Source organism: Alligator mississippiensis, chromosome 1, assembly GCF_030867095.1.
Source record: "Alligator mississippiensis isolate rAllMis1 chromosome 1, rAllMis1, whole genome shotgun sequence".
Lineage (NCBI taxonomy): Eukaryota > Metazoa > Chordata > Crocodylia > Alligatoridae > Alligator > Alligator mississippiensis.
This window is the reverse complement of record NC_081824.1, coordinates 200,874,342-200,892,902: the sequence shown is the minus strand read 5'-3', so window position 1 is coordinate 200,892,902 and position 18,561 is coordinate 200,874,342. Positions and strand designations below refer to the sequence as shown.

Genomic DNA, 18,561 nt, shown 5'->3' with positions numbered 1-18,561 from the left:
AGCCAAAAGCCCAATTTGGTAAATTATTGTTTGTTATCAACTTTCCCATAGTGTATTTTTGTTTTGTTTCTTAAAGGTGTATTTTCATTAGTTTGGATATGGAAACTTTTTAAAATCAAAACAGGGTGCACCTTTTACAACTGATTTATCAAATGTTAGTGTTAGCTGTTGTAGTATTAGAAGTATGAACTGTGTTTAGTGAATTAAACCAATTATTTTGGGTCACCCTGAGGAAATTTTTTCTAAAATGCTTAGGTGAAAGTCAGGTGAGGTTTTAAGTTTCTACTTGTCCAAGTCTCTTTACCTAGGCAGTTTTGAAAAGTGTTACCCCATTTTTCAGGTTTTTAGAGCCCCATAAAGCTTATTTTCCTTCCCTTAATAGTCTCAATAGCCAGCACTTGGTAGGGAGGAGAAAAACAAGCTTCCCTGCTTTTATTAACTCGCAATTTATTTCTCGGCTTTCAGTGAACTAGTCAAAATGAAGCAAATACTTTCTGCACCTGCAGAAGAGGCTGTTGCTGGCAAAAAGCTGCTTTGGTACTTCCACAAACTCTGGTTCCGGGTGCTTTGCTAGTGACTTCCACTAGTTCAGTGGTATTGGCTTTAAAACATACTCGGCAAACATGTACTGCTTGAGTAGTTTATCAGTGGCCCCAAAATTTATTATAGTTAGCCTGATTGGGCCATTAGTAGATGCCCGTGTCACAGCAACATTTTCCTCTTTGGCAGCTAGGCATCTACGCTGGTGCTTTGTGTTAAGAATATTGTCAGGAAGATCAGGGGGACTAAGTGCTTGATCCATTTGTGTCTCTAATGCCTACAGTTTTAACTTTGCTGTTGGGTATTTCTTGTTTAAATGTTTTTTTGTTTTTGTTGAAGTTCTTTCCAAATTTCAACAGCACCTTCTGTATAGCAGCTATCATTCTGCAACTTATCCAAGGCTATAGGTTTTAACATATTCATATTCAGCATATCTTCTGCATTTCTCCTTAGCCTGACGTTGACTGCTCTAGTTGTGATACTTCCATCAATTTTATCACTATTTTTTCACAGATGTTCCTCAAAATAGGCCAGTTATTAATAAATAGTCCAAAGCAGTCAACCACTAAATTCTATCATTCATCTTAAAGGAGAAATAGCTTGGATCTCCCCAGCTTTCTTCAGTGAAGCTGAAGCAAGCTGGTTATTATGGAAATACTTTGCAATTTCAACAACGTTTTCCTTTATTCCTGGAGTACTTGAGTTTGTCTCCTTTTGATTTGCTTGGAAAACTCATTTGCAGTATCGACATAATCTTATTTCATGCGGATACAGCATTTCTCATGAACTTCTGTTTACTGTTTAGGACAGTAGTAGTTAAAGGAGTATTCACTGAACAATTATAAGAAATATAAATGTAGGTTAGAGCCACCTCAACGTATGCTCCCTGGTATCTTTCACAAGCTGTTTCTCCGGTGGCCTAACTGATTATGTCCTTATGCTAGTGATGGTACAAACTTTGTACCTGGATCTCCTTACCATTATTCAAATCTTACATTACCGGTGTCAGTCAGTGGCTTTTATTGGAAAGAGACTGGGGTGTTATTACCATTTTTGCGGAATGAGTTTATTACATTTTAGAAACAAGGTCTCCCCCAAACCCTTCTGGTCCCCCCTGGTGAGTTTATAGACGGTCACCAGGTCCCCCCTCAGACTTCTCTTGTGAAGGCTGAACAGGTTCAGGTCCTGTAGCCTCTCATTGTAGGGTCTGCCCTGCTGTCCCCGGATCATGCGGGTGTCCCTCCTCTGGACCCTCTCAATGTTGTCCACATCCCTCTTTAAGTGGGGTGCCCAGAAATGGACATAGTACTCCAGCTGCGGCCTGACCAGTGTCACATAGAGGGGGAGCATCACCTCCTTGGCCCTACTTGAGATGCACCTGTGGATGCACGATAGGGTCCGGTTTAAAAACATTTTATTTTTTTTAATTGTACTATTTGACCCTAAAGTGGTCCTCTCTTCTAGACATTTTGGATTGTTTTTACAGGACTGGCTTTTTAACAGGTACAGCAGCTTATCCTCTGCCCAGGTGATTTAAAGAATGTTCTACTGCTCTTAGTCCAAATCTCTTTTCACTTTTGTGGGGTTCTGCAGTAATGCTGGTTGAAAGCTGGAAAATACAGCCTTAGAACAGGGGTTGGCTGCATTTTTAGGCAGAATGACAAAAATACCCATAACCTGAACTCATAAGATGTTGGCATTCTGGTGCGGAAGGCAGGGGAGCTTTAAGGGGCCCGATCCTTGTTGTGGAAGCACAACCCTGGCCTCTTCCCCGCTGTGTTCTCTGGGGAATCGTGTGCCAAGCAAAGTGCCTTTGCATGCCATTCTCTGGCACCCTTTCCTACCCCTGCTTTAGAATGAACTTAAATATAATGCTTACTTGACACAATTCAAAGTGGAGAAGTTTTTCACTTTTCAACATCTTACTTTACATTCTTCATCTTTTAATTTTCTTCTATTTTCCATTTGGGAAATAATACAATAAAATCAGCCATGTTGAGGTTTTTTATTTATTTTTATCTACTTTTGTATCTTTTCCCCAAATTTCTCCAATATTGAAAAATTAGTGTGGTAAAATGAAAATTTATAAATAAGAAAATGGAAGAGTAAGAACTCGTTACAAGTCATTCATTTTGTTTAATTTTTGCTAATGAATATAGAAGTGGTAGAGGAAAAAAAGGTCAAACCATAGTTTTCTAATTACCTGGGAGTTAAACCTTGTATGCTGTGGTATAATTTTTGTAACATGCTTTGAGATGTATGCTAAACAGTGATAGTGTTAGAATGAGTGAAAAATAGACTGTCAGATCATTTTATTGATGTGCTGCTAGATTGCCATCACTTTGCTATTAAATATTAAATTGATTTTGTTTTACTACACAACATACGGTAAACTATACAAAGAAAACATTCTGAAGCAGAAGGTTTTGTGCATGTCCACTTTTCACAAAGCTGCTCTTGAGCCAACTCGGTTAAAATAGCAATGGCAACTAATATTTCTTTTGGTAGGCATGTGTAACACAAAAAATTACTTTGTTGAAACAAGTGGTATGTAGTTAATCCTTCTACAAGAACAGATGAGTGTATAATGCACTTTACTAGTGTCATCAGATCCAATAAGTAATATTTATGGATAAGTACTTAACTGGAACGTCCCAAAACAATACAAAGGTTTCCCTTGCTTTATGCGGGTTCTGTATGTGCAAATTCACTCTTATGTGATGACCCTTTTTATACCAGCCATTCGTTATATGCAAGGTAAATTCGCTCTTATGCGATCGGTGTGGTGGAAGCCTGCCGTCAGCTGCTTTGTGCAATGCGTTGTAGGAGTGATGCACACCAAAATATAGTCTGTTGTGTGGATCTGTGCTCCTTGCTCGGCTGTGGCACATGTTTCTTTAGTTGCCATCCCCATTATGATAGTGCCCTGTGCTTGTGTGTACTGTCTGGTGTTGGTGAGTACCAAAATTGTCTTGTAAAAGTGGAATAAATGGGTCTTGGGGTCGGTACAGTCGAGGTCTTGGAACGTATCCCTATTTGTTACACTTGTAAAGTGGGCTCCCTTCATGCAAATTTGAGTTGTGCCATTTTCCAGGAATGCATGTACAGCATAAAGTGATAGAAACCTGTATTTCAGTCCCTCCTTGAGAGACCTGGGTTGTAGCTTTAGTAGTTGAAGTTTGTTGAGTGGTGTTCTCTGTACACTAGCCAAATGCCTGTCAAGAATGATTTGGGGTGAGAGGGAGCAGGCAGGGATGGAGTCCTGTGCCCCCCACCCCTTGCTGCAGCGGCGGGGAGAGGGGAGGAGCGGGCCTGGGCCTGAGGATGGGGAGGAGTTGGGCCGCTGGGGAGGGGAGGAGCAGCGGGCCTGAGCTGACCAGGCAGTGGCAAGGAGATAGGAGGAGCGGGCTTGGGGCTGATGTGGGAGGGGGAGAGGGTGGGGAAGAGTGGGCCTGGGCCTGAGTGGGGGAGGAGGCCTGCTCCTTCCCTCCCCCCACCGCTGCCATGTTGGGCCATCCCACTGCTCCGTCCACCACTGCAGTGGGCCAGGTTCTTCCCCAGCTCGGGCTTGCTTTTCTCCCCCCACCGCTGCCGTGGTGCCCCCACTCCTTTTCCCCCCCCCCCCCCCCAGCGTCATGTCTGCTTTCCCTCCACTGCCACCATGTTGGCCCTGGAGGCGGCGATGGCAGAAGGGGGGAGGAGTGGGCCAAGGCCAGTAATGCTGCTACTGCCTGTCACCTAGGAGCAAGGGGGGGGGGGGGGACAGGCCAGCTCTGGTGGCCTTGCACCCCCCCCCCATTGTCGCTACCTTCAGGGAGCAGGGTGGGAGGCGAGGCCAGCATAGCCTGGGCCCCCCCTCCATCCTCTGTGTTCCTGCCGTCATGGTGGTGCTCCGATGTGCCGCCACCTCCTGTCCCAACACTTATTCACACTTTGGCTGTTTCGGTCAGCCAATCAGAACACGAATAAAGCGTTATGGACAGACAGACAGACAAAGGCTTTTATAATATTAGAATTCTTTAGTCTAGGGGCTCTCTTTCATTATGTGGTTGTACAGTACCAAGCACAAGCGACTCTCTGCTAGGTCTTCTAAGTGCTAGTGTAGTACAGCTATTATACATTTTGCTATGATTTGTGTGCATTAAGAATAAGATATAGGCTCCACAAAATATTGGTATTTACCCTTTGAGTATAGAAATAACCTTTATGAGAAGTAAATGTTAATTTGATTTAATATTTTAAAATATAACCTTAAAAAAATAAACGTTTATGTCTATTTTTGGTCCTAATCACTTTTAGTAATGGAATAATTCAGATTTTCAAACATTCATATTGTTAAATTTATTGTAATTGCCTACTTACAGAACATTTTGAAGACTTTACCTTTTAATAAAGTTAAATACGTTACCTATATTTTTTAAGTTAAATGATTTGTTAAAACCAGGTTAGTAGTTGGCTCACTCATTAAGTTCAGGTCTTAGGACATGAGAAATAAATTGTCATCCTTTCTATGCCCGATTTCATGCTAAACTGTTACCATTTTAGTAATACTTAAATTAATCTTATGGAAGTATCTGTGTGCACAGTTTAATTATTCTTTGCATTTCTAAAATCTTTTCTTTGCAAGTTTTTATCTTAACTCTAAGATGCATCACTCTTACTTTCTAGCCACCTATTTTTTCCATTGTTGAGGCTTTATCTAATGTAGATTCAATTTGATCATTCAGAATTCTTTCATTAACTCCTACGCATACATGTGTAGTATAGTATATTTAAATCTCTTGCATCATCTAGTTTTAGAAATGTTTTTCTTGAGCTATACCCTCTCTCCCCAAGTAATCATGATAGAGGAAAATAAATATGCGTTTCTCCCCCACTAGGCACAAGACACGTTTTCACTGGTCCCATCCTATATGGCTTTTTTACTTTATGAATTTACAAGGTGTTATCTATGGAAATCTCTCCCTCTGTCTCCGTAAAGATCAGTGTGTTGTGAGACCAGTTTTCCTGTTTGTTCATTCCAAGTAGTAATTGGGACTAAAAAGCAACACAAACTTTTATGGGCTCTTCCCTCTCCCTTGTGAAAAGGTCACATAACTTTATAATAAGGTTGTAGCATATAACAAAACCCACTGCTAACAATCTTAACAGCATAAACTTTTTTTTTTTTTTTTTTTAATACAGCAGATTGACTGTGGCTGCATCCACAAGTGAAATCAGCCTACCAGCCTGGAGCTGCTCTGCCCTGGCTCTGTGCTGTGGAGGGGTGGTTGGAGCATGAGGGTGCTACAGTATGGGGCTACCCAGCAGGCAGCCCCTACACTGTAGCACACTCAGGCCCCGGCCAGCCTGTCATAGTCTACATGTGCATTGCAGTGGAGTAAATGACTCCACCGTAGGATAGTACTTGTCGGGCAGTACTAACCTATGGCACAGCTAACTAGTTTATTCCAGCCTAATAGCTCCATACATGTAAATGGTGAGGCTTTGCTGCGGAGCTGATAAGGCACTTCTGCAGTGAACATCTTGTTTAGATGCTCCCACTGTGTATTATAATGAAGACCCTCTTTTAATGAACTTGTCTCCTGGTCCCATTGGGATTTGTTACAGTGAGGTTATGCTGTATGTATTCGTGTAGTTTGTCAGTTTGTCTCCTTTCCTCCCCATTAATAGTGATATTTTTATAAAAATAACAGTTCACATGAGGAGGGGGAGTAGTTCTGAAGCATGCTTATTAGTTGCAAGTAAACAGCAGTATGTCTAGGCTACTTTTAACTTTTGTGCTTTGCAAGACATGCAGCACTGAGTATGTTGGGTCCTAAGGTTATGTCAGATTGTAGTCAAGAACATCAGCTATTATAGGTTTGAGACCAAGATGTTTCTTGCAGGCCTTGGTTGCTGAATCCCTTTGACTGCTTCAAGAATGTAATTTGTTTTACTGGCATATGGCAACAAAATGAAGGAGAAACCAAGCTGTGCAGTTTCTAAGCTACCACTGGCAGGGAGGAGAAGGGAAGGTCTAATGCTTTAGAGCAGTGGTGCTCAATGTTTTGGCCTTGCAAGCCAGATGAATGGTGTGGTTCTGGTCCTTGGGTCAGCTAGGATCTTGCATGCCAGGATCAGGCCCCTAATGGCCTTCCATGTAAACCGCCCCCCTCCCCCCCAATTCCTGCTTTAGAGGGGTATTCTAGAATTTAGAGACCCGTGTTCAAGTCCATACTTTGCTACAGACTTGATCTTGAGCAAGTCATGTAGGGTTTGATCCATGAAGAGACTTGGGCACTTGTCTGTCTGACTGGGAACCACAGACCTGGCTGTTTGCCACTATGAGAGATGAATAGGGGTTGAAAGAGAGAGCATGTGCAAGCAACCCCCCAAAGAAGATTCTTTAGCCGAGGAGGTAGAACATTCCTTGAAAGTGAGGAGACCTCTGTTCCAGTCCTTGTCTGCAAACCTTCCTGCATTTTTGTGTTAAACAGTGATTGGATATAACAGAACCATACGTGGGGGCAAGGTTTCAGAACCCAGTCCCTGCTTGTGCTGTCTCTCTGGCCTACTGCAAGTGGCACAGCTTCAGAAAGGGGGGAGGGGTGGGAAAGAAGGGAGTGCCCCCAACTGAAAATTACCTGTAGACCATTGACTGGGACATCGTATATAATAGCCTAGATCTAACTACATCTCCCCCTTCCAAAACAAAGTGGACACCTGCCAGTCTTTATGACAATGGCTATAGATCCTGATTCTGTTCTGACCTCAGTGCTGTTAGTGTGCCCTGAGCAAGTTTGGCCTTTTAAGGCACTAAGGTAGAATACAATATTTGCTTGGTTCCAAGATTGTTCCCCACCCTATTTAACATGGAGGTCAGGGGAAGCCCCTTATCTTGGAATTGAGTACAAGGTATGTGGCTCTGGGTCTAGCTTTGGCCCCCACCCAGGGTCTTGTACTCCTTTTCCAAGGTTGGGGGGGGGGAGGGGGACAGGCAGCTGCTCCAGGGCTGTGACTGCAGATGTTGATTGTCTCCGCTCCCTGTTTCACCTTGCTTTAATGCCTTGGGCCTCAGGGCCAGGGCCAGAGTTGCCATGCCACTGCTCCTGGGCCAGGCTGGGGCTAGAGCAAGCTCCTGCCCCCTGTCCCAAGCTGGAATAGGGATGGAACTTGCAGCACAGGAGCAAGGGTAAGCAGTGGCAGGGGCATGGAGGAAGGCTAGAAGCTGTGTGGGAGAGATTGGGGATAGGTGGGTGTGGAGGTGGTGGGGGCTGTGTGGGCCAGGGGCGAGCCGGGCCCGTCTTTGCGCACGCGGGCTGCGGCCAGCAGCTCGGGCACGCGGGGTCGGAGGAAACCGCGTGGCGGCAAGGCACGCGCTGGCTAGAATTAGTCACAGAGGCGTAATGGTTGATTGAAAGATTATTTACTTACACCCAAGATGGTCGCGGTGTAGGCTGGACAGTTTCCAGGTGCAGCTCCGCTTAAATCCTCATTGGAGGACTACGACAAATTCGGTTCTTTGGCCTCGGAGTTGTAAGGCTCCGCGGGTTCGGCAATTCTTTCCCACGGAGTTGTCGAAGCTCCGTGGGCTCTGTTCGGTTCTCAGGCCCCGGAGTTGTTAAGGCTCCGTGGGTTCGAAAATTGAGCATATAGGAAAGGGATACATCTAGGATTGCGCTTGGCGACGGGGAGAGGCCAGAGGCTGTTTAGACCTCTGTTGCCTGCTTAAGAAATGCGTTGGGTCCGTGAGGATCCGCAGCGCTTAGAGATCTTCACGCTCTCTAAGTGATTTCTCTCCAACTTGGGCAGAAGCCACCCAAGCACTTTATACGGCTAGCAAGCCAATCACTAGCTGTTACGTGTGCATATATTAGAGTTGTCCAATAATGTGGCACGAACTCTCATAGAAACGGCGGGAACTCCTTTGCACCGTGTATCTCCGAGATGCAAAAGAAATGCACCATGCAAAGAAGGCTACAAATTTGGCGGGAAATTCCCTGTTGCACCGGAGTTCTCTTCCGCAGCAGAGAACTCCACCGTGCAAGGAAGCTGCAATTTTAGCAGGAACATAATTTAGCGTTGCCGAAGCACACAAACAAAAACTCACAACTTTGGGTTGTGACAGGGGCCAGTTTAGAACAGAAAAAATATAAAGGACACACGCATACACCATGAGGGAGCACATTTCTTACAGCACTGCCACTCTCTCTGACCTCACTGCCCTAACGTGGAATTGAAATCTAGACAGCACTTTTAAAAGATGAACTTGGGGGAAAAATGTGTAAGCTATCTGAACACTAAGAACAAAGACACTTAACACTGATTCTGATTTTATGGCATATTATAGTACCTGATTCCTGAATTCTTCTAATAGATGAAAGATGAGAGTGGCCTTTTGGTAGGCCTTGAACCTCCAATAATCATCATCTTTTCTTCATTTAATTGTTTATCTAGCCCTGGGAATTTCTCTCCCCACACTTAAAATTGTTTTTTACTATGCTGTACTGGCTTTTATTGCTCAGAGCTGATGGAAGAATGCTTTGCATTTGAAAGCTTGTCTAACTCTATCCCGACTATGCAGTTTGTCCAATAGATGATATTACCCTAAGAAATCCTTGCCTTGTATAATAGACCATCACGGCTACAATACCACTCTTTTGCTACCATACCGTTTCTGGTCAGTTAGTCAGTTTTGAATCTTCTCCAGCATCTGTCTGTGTATGGGAGTTTTGGACTCTCATATTAAAATGAAAAATGACAGTTTTCATTAAAGATATAAATATAATGGGAATAATCAGAAAAGGGCTGTTTTTAGAAATTTTCACAATTTGTGCAAGCCTTTGTTCCAGAACTTTTTTGTTCTTTAAGTATACTGGCTGCTTTATTTTCTGTACTGGAATAACATTTTAGGATTTCCTCAGTTGTTCTCTCCAGCACAACCTTGATCTGTTTCCGCCATTAAGTAATGTCCTGGATATTTTAATATAATGTTTTCTTTTGGCTGATGTGGCTCACTTTTTTTGGTTTATTTCCTCAAGTCTAAAATGGTTTGGCAATGAAAAAGCAGTTAATCTTAAGATGATTCCAAAAATCGTTCCTCAAAGTTAGTGAAAATGTGTGTGCCTTTTTTGTTTTGTTTTTAGAATGCTTAAGTGAAAGATGCAGGTTTCCTTATTACTTAAGAAAGAAATATTGAGTTTGATTGAGTCTTCCAGCTGTGTTTATACTTAAAATTTTTTTTTGTGCCTGTGGTAGAACATGTGGTGATAAATGGTTTAATTACTGAAGTATTCAAACAACTGATTATTCTTTTCTCCTTTCATTAAGTCTGTTCCATTCCATTTTCATAAAATGCTCACATCAAATTGTACAACAATAAATCAAATCTTTACAATATCTATATCCTTGCCCTAAAAAAAGGTGAAAAGAAAAAAAGAACAAATTTGAGAGTATGCTATTACACCATTAGTTTCTGTTCATTTTTAGCTAAACAAAAAGCAAGCAGCTGCTTTCCTACTTTAGGCTATAGCCATCCCCTTCCTTCCTTCCTTCTCCTTCCCTCCCCCCCCCCCCCCGAATTGGTGTTAGGACATACTTTGAATAGGAGATCCTGCCTCAAATTTTACACTAAATAAAATGCTAAATTGAAGGGGTTCTTGATAGCATGTTTGAATTTTCGAGTCTTCCATTCTAAAGATTCTGTTGTACGCAAGTAAAAAGTCAGATAGGATCATATAGTGGAACCAACATTGAATCATATCATATGTAAAAACTTAAACCCTAGCATATGGAAAGAATGTTTGACATTTCTGCCATTGGTATTGTATAAATACTGAGAAGACAATACGTGTATAGAAAATAGGTGAAAATGTAAAATATATAGTGCATACATTAAAAAATTGCTGTTATGTACGTCTAGCATCTGCATTAGTACAGCTTTTGTGGGCCTGTGTGCTTCTTGGGTAAGCAAGCTGCTGAAGTGTGGTAAATACTTTTGTCCCAGAAAAGTACCAGTCAAAGCTGTTTGCTGACTTTCCCTTAGAACTTGGTGAAAGCTGTATAATCCTAATTGCTGGGTTTCCTTTTTGTCTTTTAACAGATGATGATGTACCTGCAGATATGGTTGCAGAAGAATCAGGTCCTGGTGCACAAAATAGTCCATACCAACTTCGCAGAAAAACTCTTTTACCTAAAAGAACAGCTTGCCCTACAAAGAGCAGCATGGAGGTAATTTATTTTTAAAGTTTTAAATGTATTCTGTTTCTGGAATAAATGTTTAACTGGCAGTTTTTACCAGAGCCTTAATGGCTTAACCAGTTCTTTTTTTATATGGTTAAAGGGTGCGTCCACATCGGCAACTGAGAACTTCGGTCATCGAGCTAAACGTGCTAGAGTATCTGGAAAATCCCAGGATTTATCAGGTAATATTTTTTTAGTAGGGGGAATGGTTGGACAAACATGTTTTGACTGCAGCATTCCAAAGGAAATTCTTTCTGCTGATTTAAACGTGAAATAACTTAGGAAGAAAACAAGTTCTTGATCGTTGGACTTGAATTCGGAAGCTTAGGTATGATTTAGCTTTTCAAGTAAAATATAAAGCACTGATTTCGAGATATGGCTGCATTTGAAGATCCTGATGCCTAATGGGCTTTTCCAAATGTGGCTTTTTCCACTTTGCCTTACCTTCAGGTGAAGGTCAGTGTTCTTGCTCAAATGGGACATGGTCAGGCATTTTATACCTGTTGCCTAAAAATGAAAATTTGACAGAGGTAGGAGAAGAATTGAAAATTCCAAGTGACCTCTTTCTGTTTGCTGATCAGTGAATTCTTTAACTTTATTTTTCCTCTTTCCTTTTTCATGTTTCCTTTTTCAAATCTCAGCATGAGCGCAAGTCCTACCTCTTAGATTTATCATTGTATTATAGATCTTCATGAAACATTTCTTTTGCTTCACGATTTGTAGGTCTTTCCTCTCCTTTTACAACAAGCTTGAGAAAATGAGACATGGATCTCTTCCTTATGCCAGAGTGAGTGAGTGAGTGAGTGAGTGAGTGAGTGAGTGAGTGAGTGAGTGTGTGTCTGCAGTGGCATAGAGCAGTGTTGGGTAGCGATAAATGAGCTAGCTCAGGAACAAGTAGAAGCAGGTTGAAATAACAAAACCACTTCAGCCTTGTAACTTTCCTCTTCTCGAGGTAATTTGCTCCATGTAGGGCAATGCAGGAACATGAATATACTGCTTCTGACTGCTTAGACTGGTGCATCTGTACAGCACTGCACTGCTTTGAAGTGCCTTTGCAGAAATCTCCCATTTCTCCAAAGCTTGTCTCTCCTTTCCATTCCTGTTCACTTATTTTCTCTTTGGCATCTTCTGTCATCCCGACCTTTTGTCTCCTCAAGATCTGCATGTCTGTCTTTTTCCTTCTGTGAAATCAGCACTACTACCTCTTATACTTCCTCATTATTTATCTCCCATTGACTTCTCTTTCCTTTCTGTTCTTATGTTGTATGTAAGTGATTCTTAACCAAGGTCCTGTGAGATCTTTCTAAGAGTGCTGCACAATATGTAGTGCTGTTAGGTGTGCAACCACCTAAATATGATTTAAAAGATAAACCCAGAGATTTTCAAATAGGAATCCATAGTGTCAAAAACATTCTGACCTGTTGTGGTCCATGTTCTTTGCTTTATTATTCTCCCACAGTAAAAAAAACAAACAAACCCAACTCCCTCCCCCCACCCAACAAACCACAACAACCCAACAACATGAGTGACAGCTAAGAGCTGGCACTTTGAGCGGTGTCTTTAGACTAAAGAGGTGAGAACTACTTTATTATGTGTAAGAGAGATGTCTTAGCTTGACCATTTTCTCTTCACCCCTTCTATTCACCTCTTCTATTAACATTTGTTCCTTTCAAGTGATTCAGTATTTTTTAGTTGCTTCCTATTACAGCTTATCTCTGTCTCCCCTTCTCAAATCTAAAGGCTGTTGTTGCTTTTTCTTTTGAAACTCACTGCTTTTGGTTCTCAGTTTTCCCTTAGGTTGGATTTTATCTCCAACTCCATGGCACTTCATCTTCCTTGCTCCAGTATCTTTCTCCTGCTATTTAGAAAATAAAATCTTTGCACCTCAAGTCCTACTCTTAAAGTTGCCAAGAAAATTAATTGCTATGTCATCAAGTGTGATTCTGGCTAGTTTCTTTTGTGAACTGTGAATCAACTCTCCTTGCTTTTGACTGGGAGTGTCTGTCTTTCTCCATCTTTTCTTCAGACTTTTTCCCTTTTGAGATGTTCTTTGTTATACCAAACTTGCTTATACTTCTCTTAGCTATTTCCTTGCTGTATATACAGTTTTATGCTATATTTACTCTTTGTTGTACTTTTTTCTATTCTTGATTTCTTTGCTTTGCTTAACACAATATCTGTCACGAATCATCCTCAAGCTTGTTACTAGTTACGCATTTGTTAACTCTGCTGTCACTGTACTGAGCAACTTTGAAGGAATTATTGGGATTATATAGTCTTCTCCAGCACAGAATTGCCTCTGCCATTACCAACTGTAGAAATTGTGGGAATAGAGGGGGAGTTTCCATAGCAATGTTCTCAGGGGAAATATACATACTAATTACAAATCTGTCATTCCAAACTGTGATTACATCTACTTCTTTGTTCAATATTTTTTGTGTGTTTCAAATAGTATGTGTGTCTGTTGTTTAAGAATAAAATGCAATGGCAGGTACAGTAATTTTTTGGGGAGGACTGGGGGCATGAGTGGGAGGTATTCCAAGAATGGTATGAATGGAGACAGTGTGCTCGTTACAAATGTATGGCTAGTAGTTGAAGGGAAATGAGATGTATATGTAATGTGGTGTAAAGACCAGTGGTGCAAGTTGTGGTAGTATGTATTAAATGAATTTTTAAGTAAAAGGAAATGCAACAAAACATAGCGTAGACCAACCAGTTACAGTGTTTGGTTTCCACTTAGTATTAAAATGTAAAATAGTGGACACATCTACACATACATTTAGGTACACCTAAACTTAATGTGCATTAGCTTAATGCACATTAAGGAGACCTATGCACGTGTAGAGGCGAGCCTGTGTTAAAGCGCATTAACATTGTGTGCGTGGACTGATGTGGGACTAAAGTTAGTCCCAAGTCAGTCCATACACAGAGTGAATGAGCCTTAATGCATCTATGCATGTGTTTAATGTACGCTTTAGCTATTTGGGCCTAAATTTGATACTTACTTTTGCAGGTATCAATTTTAGGCATGAATGGCTTAAAATTGCCATTTTTAAGGTGCATTAAGGGCGTGCACATGTAGATGCGCACCCTTAATGTGCCTTATATCGGGTTAAAGCACTTTAAATCAGCATGGGTAGATGCACCCATGTATATATCCTCAGTCCCTACAAAGTAATTACTAATTTAACATGTATCTCAATTTTGTCACAGCTATGGAAAATAAATGTATGTTTTCAAAATGTCAACATCTGTCTCTCTCTAAAATATCTCGTCTTGTGTCAGTATTTGACAATTTGAAGTACATTTAATCTAATCTGTAGCTGTCAGTCTGGACAATACTACTTTAATTTTAGAAGGGAAAAAATTATGAACATATGATAACCTTGATGGAAAAATACAACATTTGTGTTTAACACAAGTGAATGTGCTAATTACCTTTCTGTATTAGAAAGTTTAAACATGTAAGGGAATCCAAAAATAATGCAAAATGGAAAATGTAAAATAAAACATCAAACTAGTACTTAAGTCAAAATCTGTATTTATGAGCCATGCATATAAAATAATTCCGTTTACAAAATGACAGATGTGTAGTACATGTCTGAGACCTTCAGATGACTCTGATTTCTAAATAATTACAGAAGGACTTCATTTCAGTCTGTTCTGAATTTTTACATACATGATCTGGAATCCTCTTCTGATATACACTTCTCATCTTGATCTATTGCTCCTTTTGTCATCTGTCCCCTCCTCCTTAATGCCATCTCTTTAATCACCTAGGCTAAGTACAGACATTTAAAAAGCCCAAAGCAGAAATGCTCTCAGTATCATGCTTTATTCCCGTGTACTCCCTCACTAATATACGGCACTAACTAAATAGTTTGTACTTTATGGGGTGGGGGAGGACTGTGGCATCATGGAAGTGGCCTGCACTGGCTGGCCAAGGCCATCAGTCTGGGGACGCTCCTGCATGCTTCCCAGGTGACTCCAGAATGGCCTCTCCCCATCCCTTGCCCCCTCTTCCCCCTCCCCCCCCACTCTAGCTGTTGGCTCTCAGCAGAAGTTGGAGGGGGGAGAGGATGGGGGAATGGAGCTCCCCTGCAGTATGCCTTCCCCCTCCCCCCACAGCATGTTAAACCTGAAATGAACTTCTGGATCCCCTATCCCCAAAGGCTTTATTTTACCCCAAATTATGGGCAGTTTTATTAAAAGCTAAGAGTTACATTCATAAAATAGAAAGGGTGAAGGAGGTTGCACAGCTCCCTTCCACATTTTACCCATAACAGCATCCCAGTTATTTGGCATAGGGGAGGCTTAGGCTCAGATTCCTGTTGCTTGATTCAGAGCAGTGGTCATCTCCTTACAGTGCCCCAGTGACTTGAGTAGATAGTATTCTCATGTGGTTCTCTCTCAGGTACTCCTGCTGAAGCTGTTTCACTTTGAATAAACTACTTAACTATTAATTGGAACAGCACCTGGAACCTGATGTTATCTTCCCTAGTGGATGTCCTAACAACTGGAACAGTCATTCTTTGAACCAGAATTAAACGACTCGCCCAAGTCCGAACTAAGTTTGACCTTATCTGCACTATAGACTTTCCCTGTCTTCCAGAGGAAAATGGGAGTCCCCTCAGCTACCAAGATGATGAAATTCATACTTTCAATCAACATACAAGCAGCACTTCTGCTGAGAAGGCTGTAGAATTCTCTCCATCTGCTAATCTATTTATTGTTAGATTTTAAGGTAGCTACAAGTACTTCTGTCTCCTCCAGTAGATTCCATGGATTCTGATGGCTTGTCTCTTTCCAGTGTACTACCATTCTCTAGTGAGATACTACTCAGCCAGGACCTAGCAGTGGTAGATCAAAACACAATACAAATCCTCTTCCACTAGAAATAGACACCACCTATTTTTTGTCTGTAGGTTTCACATAAGTAGTAGTTTCCCTTTCTTTGGGGATATTGGTGGGGTTCCTTCATACTTCAGTCTGTTTTGTCAGGCACCCTGGTAATACTCTCTTCCTCTCATAATGACACCATTCTCCCAGGAATTTCATCCCAGGAGCAGAAAAGAAGGTTATTCCTGAAACAAACAGTACAGAACTTCTAGTCCTTCTGTAAATCAGGATGTCACATTGCCTTCAGCACTCCTCTTAGGGTACCTACTTCACATGTTTGGTGCTCCTAGGTGGAGAGACTTGTTTTTGAGTACACTCATAGATTCATAGATGTTAGGGTCGGAAGGGACCTCAATAGATCATTGAGTCCGACCCCCTGCATAGACAGGAAAGGGTGCTGGGTCTAGATGACCCCAGCTAGATGCCTATCTAACCTCCTCTTGAAGACCCCCAGGGTAGGAGAGAGCACCACCTCCCTTAGGAGCCCATTCCAGACCTTGGCCACTCTAACTGGGAAGAAGTTCTTCCTAATGTCCAGTCTACATTGTCTACACTCTCCTGCTCATACTTACCAAACCTGGAAATGTAATGTTGAAGCTATTCAGGGCAGCATTCCCTGCTCCTTCTTAAGTATGCCAGACACATCTGAAGAGCTGAAACGAGGGCATCCCTAGAATGGCATCAGCATCTTCTAGGTTGGTGGGAGCATGTGGGTGGTGCATGTTTTAGAGGTGTTGCTATCCATGAGTACCCAGGAATACACTTTGAAATCTTTAAAACCTCTTGAGGCAGTTTCACCTCACAGATCATGTATAGTCAAGAGGAGATACCTGAATCTGATGCTTGAAGATCAATGTCTTGGGTTTTGAACTAGGCTTTTTACAGTAAGGATATCTGGTTTTATATTTATTTGACTCTTGAGAGATGATCCAAAGAAGAATATGGAATATAAACTATTTGGATATATGAATCTAATCTGGTTGAGTACATTTCCATTTCCTTTAAAAAGATTTTCAAAGTATGGTATGTATAAACTTAAAAGAAGGCAGATTTCTTTGGTGCTCTTCAGAGAAGTAATTTTGATTATACCTTGGGGAGACCATCACATTTGATCCTCTGGGGTTCTACACATTTAAAGGATGGAAAAGGTGAAGATCAAAGAGTGGGAGTGGAATCTATACCGCCTAACTCTCTGAGCAAGGTAGACTGAAAGACCAGAACCTGTTTTGTGCCATGGCCTAATGGAGGAAAACTAGAAGCCTCTAAGAGGAACAGAGTTGGAAGTGAAATTTGTGATCACCTTGTCTCAAACATAATCTCAGAACCTCGGTTTTAATCCAGTCGTTCCCATTAATATGCTGAGGGTGAAGATGAGAGTTGCCAGCGGAATGGTCCACAATGATCCCAGTCATCTTTCCATTGACCCTCAGATCTTTGGGCCGTGTACCTGATTAAGACACAATTAGAGCTTTTTCTCACTCCGTGAAAAAACATACATATCCTCCCCCCCTCCCCCCTGAGCCTGTTCTCTGACAAAAATCCATTGCTGATTTTAAAAATAAAAAACCTCACCAAAAACCTACTGGCTTAAGGTACTGACCAGAAGAAGTGGTCACTTGGAAGAAACACCATTGATAATATTTTTATATCACATGAATAAAGTTCATACACTAGTGTTGTAAAAGACATATCAGTCCGGCAGGTTAAAACATACATTAGTTTCTACATGACAGTCTGAGCATGGGGTGCAATGAGAACCTTTTGGACAAGTGTGAAACTGAAAGAAGCCAAAGAATTGTTGATCAGTGTCTCAGTTCCTCAGAATCATGTCACTTAAACAGTGTACAGTTCAGTAATACACAGTTCAAGATCAAGAATCTAAGTGACACAAACCTTCATAAAACCTATCTTTGCATTCTTTATACTCAGTTCATCTCTGCTGCTTTCCATTGAAGGTAACTTGACTACTAGCACCTCTTTGGTCAGGAGGATATAAGACACGATGCCAAGCTCTGAATTGTAAATATTTATATTGGGACATGGCAGTTTCTCAGACTGACTGGCCTTCTTTCTCAGAGTCACCGTAATCATCTTTGTATAGTAACAAATACTATGTTTGTCATTTTGGATAAGTCTTAAAGACTGTCCTAAAGAAACATAACAGCATATGATAAATATGAACGGACAGTGTAGGACAGTGGTTCCCACCTCGGGTTGTGACCCAAATGAAGGTTGCAGGGGCAATGCCGGTGGCACCGTACACAGAGGACGAGCTGTACCGTGTGCTGGGAGCTCCCCTGCCCTCTGGCCACGGTACTCCACTCCCAGCAGCGGGTCACGGCAAAAAAAGTTTGGGAACCACTGGTGTAGGATATGAGTATGTACATAGAGATGCTAAGAGCCTCGGTACAGCTTCTGTGAAGAATTGGTCTGCGCTCATGTAAAAAAGCTGTGATTGATGTTGAATGGGGAGATAAATGTATAGTGTAGCTTAAAGTACAGGCCACTGTGTGGTACTTTAACCAAACTTTTTCAAAATGCCATAGAGTTGAACTTGCCTTTTCTCTGTAGATGAAGTGTTATTTGGTAAACAGATGCAACAGATCATTTTGTGGGTGTCTCTCTATTTGTAGTACTAATTGTGTAAAAGTTACCCTTGTTGTTAGGTGGAAAGTATGGAAAGCAAGTGATCTTTCACTCGAGCTGTACATTTATGTATATTAATATTTTAATAGCACCTGCAGAACAGTAACTGAAGAACCTATCCAACTTCATCTTTATTTAATTTGAATCTTCTCTTCCTGTCAGCCTTGGCAACCCTACTTTGAAGACTTTGAATAGGGCCTGACAATGAAGGGGACAGAAAAGAAAAAAGTTCTGTCTTTACTATTTAATTTT

The 18,561-nt window shown here is 41.4% G+C and overlaps 1 protein-coding gene across 2 annotated transcripts in view; it reads left to right on the top strand.

The window, feature by feature from the left end:
• FBXO11 (F-box protein 11) overlaps window positions 1-18,561 on the top strand; it is a 106,541-nt gene that overhangs the window by 46,873 nt on the left and 41,107 nt on the right. For both annotated transcript variants that reach the window (XM_006269541.4, XM_019485339.2), the window contains exons 2-3: window positions 10,625-10,752; window positions 10,865-10,946. In XM_006269541.4, the coding sequence (XP_006269603.2) occupies window positions 10,625-10,752; window positions 10,865-10,946 (210 nt within the window). The remainder of the gene's footprint in view (window positions 1-10,624; window positions 10,753-10,864; window positions 10,947-18,561) is intronic.